This window comes from Dendrobates tinctorius, unplaced genomic scaffold (assembly GCF_039654945.1).
Source record: "Dendrobates tinctorius isolate UK_male_01 unplaced genomic scaffold, ASM3965494v1 ptg000008l, whole genome shotgun sequence".
In the NCBI taxonomy this organism is placed as follows: Eukaryota; Metazoa; Chordata; class Amphibia; order Anura; family Dendrobatidae; genus Dendrobates; species Dendrobates tinctorius.
The window spans coordinates 26,033,903-26,040,557 of record NW_027361676.1 but is presented as its reverse complement, the minus strand read 5'-3'; the positions used below and the strand labels follow the sequence as shown (position 1 = coordinate 26,040,557).

Sequence of the window (6,655 nt, the reverse complement as noted above, 5' to 3'; positions counted from 1 at the left end):
GTCCTCACGTTTAACTGTCATTTTTACCTCACAGCTGCTTTGTTTCCATGACAACTCCCTCAGCTCACCTCTAGCTGACGCACCAACCCCCTCTGCTGGCCAGAATTTATAAGGCATCTCCCTTTTCTGACCTGCAGCAGGAAATTGTGATTAAATCTATTACCTGGCATGGGGTCCCTTTCTGCCTCCAAGCATGACTTCACCTCTTAGAGGGAGGCTATGTCACTGTGACAACCGGACTCTGGAGTGTCACAAGTGCACTTACAATGATCCATCAGGTGTCGTCAACCTGTGTGCAGCACCTGCCTGGTATAATTAATCCTTGTAAACAGCAGAGTCTGAAGATGTCTATTGCGCATGCGCCACATGCAGAGCTTGCGTTCCACTGAAATTAAGATGGCGCCCATGCGTTCCATTACCAGGAAGTCATATCTGTGAGACTGTCCATCCAATGACGCCTCTTTCTGACTCATATACAGTCACCAGAGCCCGTTATTTTATCATGGATATCGCTGACATCTATCAAGTCACACATAGACGCTGTGATAACCATTATCTAAAGGATGCTGATTATCTCAATTCCACATTATTTAACCATATAATAGGCAGTTTACTATTGTTTTAATCATTATAAACAGCAGAGTCTGAAAATCTCTATTGCGCATGCGCCAGATACTGAGTTTGCGTTCCACTCAAATTAAGATGGCGCCCATGCGTTCCATTACCAGGAAGTCATGTATCTGTGAGACTGCCCATCCAATGACGCCCCTTTCTGACTCATATGCAGTCACCAGCGCCCGGTATTTTATCATGGCTATCGCTGACACCTATCAAGTCACACATAGACACTATGATAACGATTATCTAAAGGATGCCGATTGTCTCAATTCCACATTATTTAACCATATAATGGGCAGTTCACTATTGAATAAAAGAAACCATTAGCAGTCTATGTACTTTGTGGTTATTCAAACAAGATTAAACATGCATAAATTAACCTTTAAAATACAACCTATACAGCTATGTGCACACGGTGCGGATTCTGCTGCATATACGCAGCGAATTTGGGCCTGCATATATGCAGCAGAACTGCATGTGATGTACAGTAGCATTAAAGCCTATGAGAAACAAAATCCGCTGTGCACATGCTGCTTTTTTTTCCGTGCAGAATGAAAAAAGCAGCATGCCACTTCTTTTGTGCTCTTTTGCTGCAGTTTTCCACCTGCTCAATTCTAGAAATCTGCAGGTGGAAAACCACAGGGGAAAACCGCACAAAACATGCAGTGAAACCGCACAAAAAAAGCACTAAATCCGCAGAAAAAATGCAGGTCATGTGAGCTGCGGATTTAGTAAATTCTGCGTGGAAAATTCCTACACAGAATACGCACTGTGTGCACATAGCTTTATACTCTTAATATTCTATTGTCATATATCCCTGCTATGCAATGACTTTACATAGAATCATAGAATCGTAGAGTTGGAAGGGACCTCCTGGGCCATCTGGTCCAACCCCCTGCTCAAAGCAGGATTCGCTAAATCATCCCAGTCAGATGTCTGTCCAGCCTCTGTTTGAAGACTTCCATTGTAGGAGAACTTACCACTTCTTGTGGCAGCTTGTTCCACTCATTGATCACTCTAACTGTCAAAAAGTTTTTTCTAATATCTAATCTGTGTCTCCTCCCATTCAGTTTCATCCCATTGCTTCTAGTCTTTCCTTGTGCAAATGAGAATAAAGATGATCCTTCTACAATGTGACAGCCCTTTAGATATTTGTAGACAGCTATTAAGTCTCCTCTCAGTCTTCTCTTTTGCAAACTAAACATTCCCAAATCCTGCAACCTTTCCTCATAAGACAGGGTTTGCAGACCGGTCACCATTCTGGTCGCTCTTTTCTGAACTTGCTCCAGTTTGTTGATGTCTTTTTTAAAATGTGGTGCCCAAAACTGGACACAATATTCCAGATGAGGTCTGACCAAAGAGGAGTAGAGGGAAATAATGACTTCACGTGATCTAGACTGTATGCTTCTGTTAATACATCCTAGAATTGCATCTGCCTTTTTTGCTGCTGCATCACACTGTTGACTCATATTCAGTCTGTGATCTATTAGTATACCCAAGTCTTTTTCACATGTGCTGCTGCTTAGCCCTATTCCTCCCATTCTGTATATGCTTTTTTCCTTTTTATTGCCCAGATGTAGTACTTTGCATTTTTCCCTGTTAAAAACCATTCTGTTAGTTGCTGCCCACTTCTCCAGTTTATTTATATCTTTTTGAATCCTCTCTCTCTCTCTCCTCTAGTATTAGCTATCCCTCCTAGCTTTGTGTCATCAGCAAGTTTAAATAGGTTTACCCTCAATTCCTTCATCTAAATCATTGACAAAGATGTTGAACAATACAGAGCCCGTGTTATTAACTGCATGTTTTTAATTAAGTGTTTTTTAAATATTTTTTGTCTGTCTGGCATTGTATTAATAAAGCTTTTTTTCATTCAATATTGGGCTGTGTGTGCATCACTGTTGTGCTTCTTTCTCTTTCTTTTTGGTATAGTTAATTTTGGCGCAAGATTGCACCTAGCCATAATATCTTCTGTGGTGCCCACCTTTCTATCTATACACAAGCCGAATCTCGCTGTACATAACACAGGGACAAAGTGCACACTATTTCATTTCCTTGCTGTCCACAGCCTCCTTACTAGCAGAAACACCCAGAGAGTATGGAGGAGGTCAGTGAACAGATGATTGCTCAGCTGCTGACTACAGATAGAATGCAATATTTCCACTTCACATATTACAGCTCTAAGGGAATTGCTCTTTACAAGCCAGAACTAACAATATACTGTACGCAAAGATCAGACAGGACCAGCAACCACATCCATCTATAGCAGGACATAAGCTAAAGACCTTAATGGACCAGAAATGAACAGATCATTGTGAGGGGTCATTATCAGGCTATATACACAGTTTTTTTGTGGCATTCAAAACGGAAAAGTCTTACAAATGATTTTTGAGCATTTTTTAGGTTATTTTTTTTTTTTTGAGTAGACCCGCTTGAACTAAAAAAACTTTGTATGCACTTAGCCATTTAAAAGAGCTTACTAGGAAATAAGGGCGTTGGGGTGTTTAGACATTGTTTCCATCTAAGTATAATAAAGCACAAGCATGTTTCTAATTCTCTCTGGAATTCCTAGGCTATTATATAATGGTTACTGTCAGCTCTTAGCGCATAGTTTTATAGGATGATACTCATCATGAGCTGAGGAATTAACTCTTAATACACAGAGCCATTTGCTGGCAAGACAGAGAAGAGCTCCCTGTAACAATTGCTAGGCAGGCAGCCCCTGACATTTGCACTGGAGATCTCCTCCTCTCTGTGTTTACACAGTTGTCTCCATTCATTCACTTCCCTAGTGGTGGTTGATAGAAGTCTCTGTGCGGTGGACGGTCACAGTCACATTCCTGTTCTCAGGCTCAACACAGTCTACTTCCATTGCTTTATACAGTATTTCTAAGCAGCATGCAAGATCCCAGCAGGAGATACCAGCTTTTTAGCAGCTGTCACTATGTAGGATGCCTGGAGAGATGACCTCTACTCGCCCAGGAACACTTGGAGGCTCATTCATACTATTATTCTGCGCCTGGATTTTTAGGACTTGGGCTGGGAGACGTCCCAAGAGCAGAAGAAATCTGCTGCTGGTCTGCACTGCTTGTCTGCTCTATGGCATTTTTGTCGTGACCCAAGCAGGTAATTTTTTCCCACACTATAAAAAACCTAGGAGGACTGATCAGGCAGATGGAGATGGAGTTTCTGAGCAGCAGAGGAACTTTTTGGAACAAAATACTTTTTATGTTGAAAATTCCCAGCCACTTGGAGGCGCTCTAAACAGTTCTACAACACTCCAGCCAAATGTTGTGTATATCACTTTGAGGTCCAAGAGGAGCAAACCAGCCAACATCAGGGGAACAGTGAGACCAAAGAAGAGGAGGAAATTTGGGGTTGTTGGACAGCATGAGGTAGGCTATAGGATGCAGCAAGACACTGGTAGACTGGTGGACAAACATATGGAAAAGTACATACATATAAGAGCCCCCACTGGTAAATCTGGAGACACAGGGGCAACCATATTGAGGGATGCCAGAGGGGATAGTCACCAGAGTAACATTCGGATTTACAGTGATCGTGCCCCTCCTTGGTTCAGTGATGAAGACATCAGGGCAATGAGGTTCCTAGCTGACTCAAAGATACAGCGAATAACACAGTTGCCTTCTAACCAAGCTTATCTTATGTATGAAACCCCGTCCAGGAAAAAGCCTGCTCCATCCACACCAGTCTCAGGGTGCCAAGGAATTTGTGGTCTTGTTAGAAGACCCTTGGACATGAGTGAAGTGTTTGCTTTCCACTTGGATCGGATACTGGGGCTTAACCGAACTCTGCCATCTGTGAGCAGAAAGTTTGAGTTCGCCCAAGGTAAGAGGATGTATTGTTCTATTGTAGTGGGGCTCTGGTTTCCTGAATTAGATATATTACCGCCACCTGTCAAATCTACATTTAGACCCTTTAATGCATTATCTCAGATTAATTCACATATCTAATTGCTGACGTTTGCTCACAAAAAAAAATAATACAGAGCATAAAATCCTTCTATACTTCGAGAGTAAAAAAATTAGTTTTGTTTCCTGTTTATGTCCGCATATGGGAAATCTGGTGACATAGGATATGGCTCCTATTACAGCAGCTTTTATAAAGTTCCAAATGGTTAATCTGATATGTTGGCAGGAGATAAAAGACAAAGATCATCCCTTTAGATTAGGGAAAGTGATATTTTGTATGGAGTGAGGGCTATGTCAGAATGTTAGAATTTATTTTAATGTTCTTTTGCAAATTAAATGATTGCTGGGACAAGTTACACATTTAAAACTTAATGTAAATGAATATGGACTGAATATGTGGGACAGATCAAGAAGGGGTTACATACAAATTACAGATATTATTTACAGTAAACAAACCAACAATCACAGACTGATACAGAGGGGAGAGAGGACCCTGCCCTTTGGGCTTACATTCTACATGATGGTGTGGAAGGCAGTAGGATGGTGTGTTGCAGCAGTTCCAGTGTTGGTTGAGGCGATATCTCCGGTAGTGGTGAGGAGGCAGCGGAGTCATTGCAGGCTGTAAGCTTTCTTGAAGAGGTGGGTTTTCAGGTTCCGTCTGAAGGATCTGAATGTGGTTGATAGTCCGACATGTTTGGGTAAAGAATTCCAGAGGATGGGGGATATTCGGGAGAAGTCTTGGAAGCAGTTGGGTGAGGTGCGAATAAGTGTGGAGGAGAGAAGGAGGTCTTGGGAGGACCGGAGATTACGTGAGGGAAGATATCGTGAGATTAGTTCAGAGACATGTGGGGGAGACAGGTTATAGATGGCCTCAATCAATATTATTTTAAATATTACACTTTTGAGTATAGAAAGTGAAATTGAGTAACCTAACCTGAGGTCATGAAAGTTACTGACAACAATAAAAAATATTCTAATATGATGTTTTTAGGTATTTTTCAAGCATACAAGAAAAAACAGATGAATTTTGCTGAATGTTTTTCATGTGTCGTTTATTTGTTCAACATATCCTTAGGGTTCAATTTACCTAATGAAGGCCAAAAATATTGTCCTGGTATACCAGGTATAGTTTAATTTGGTATGCTATATTTCATCTGTATAGGAAAGAGAAGAGAAGACAATGATTTTTCATGCAGAGGGCTACTGCAAGAATAAGTGTATCATGCAATATATAGTTTTTTATGAATAAAGACATAGACCACTGTGTTGCTTGGACAGTGCATACAGTAGGAAATGCCCTTAGAGTTACATTGGGAAAAAAGTATATGGTGCAACATACATTGTATTACTGTATACAATTGTATAAAATAGCTTCCACCACATTATTAGATGCTGCAAGTATAGCAATGTATCCAAAAGGACACTCTTTTGAATGAGTGGAGCTTTTTGGATATACTTGGCACATATCCCTGGAGTTATATTCCAATGTATTGAATGTTCTTCTATGCTGTTCTGTACCAAAATATAAAAATTTATATTGAGGTGTATTGTCCTGACAGATATAAGAAGGATACTCTGTTGACCTCTGTTGGGTGAATCATACAGATACACTTGGCATATACAGTCATAGCCAAAAGTATTGACACCCCTGCAATTCTGTCAGATAATACTCAGTTTCTTCCTGAAAATGATTGCAAACACAAATTCTTTGGTATTATTATCTTCATTTAATTTGTCTTAAATGAAAAAACACAACAAGAATTGTCCTAAAGCCAAATTGGATATAATTCCACACCAAACATAAAAAAAGAGGGTGGACAAAAGTATTGGCACTGTGCGAAAAATCATGTGATGCTTCTCTAATTTGTGAAATTAACAGCACCTGTAACTTACCTGTGGCACCTAACAGGTGTTGGCAATAACTGAATCACACTTGCAGCCAGTTGACATGGATTAAAGTTGACTCAACCTCTGTCTTGTGTCCTTGTGTGTACCACATTGAGCATGGAGAAAAGAAAGAAGACCAAAGAACTGTCTGAGGACTTGAGAAACCAAATTGTGAGGAAGCATGAGCAATCTCAAGACTACAAGTCCATCTCCAAAGACCT

At 40.6% G+C, this 6,655-nt stretch overlaps 1 protein-coding gene across 1 annotated transcript in view; it reads left to right on the top strand.

Moving 5' to 3' along the window:
- The first annotated feature begins 3,425 nt into the window (after positions 1 to 3,425).
- The window catches only part of GASK1B (golgi associated kinase 1B), a 141,199-nt gene continuing 137,969 nt past the window's right edge, over positions 3,426 to 6,655 (top strand). Inside the window, exon 1 of the mRNA XM_073576572.1 lies at positions 3,426 to 4,464. Coding sequence (XP_073432673.1) covers positions 3,567 to 4,464 — 898 coding nt within the window. The 5' untranslated portion in view covers positions 3,426 to 3,566. The remainder of the gene's footprint in view (positions 4,465 to 6,655) is intronic.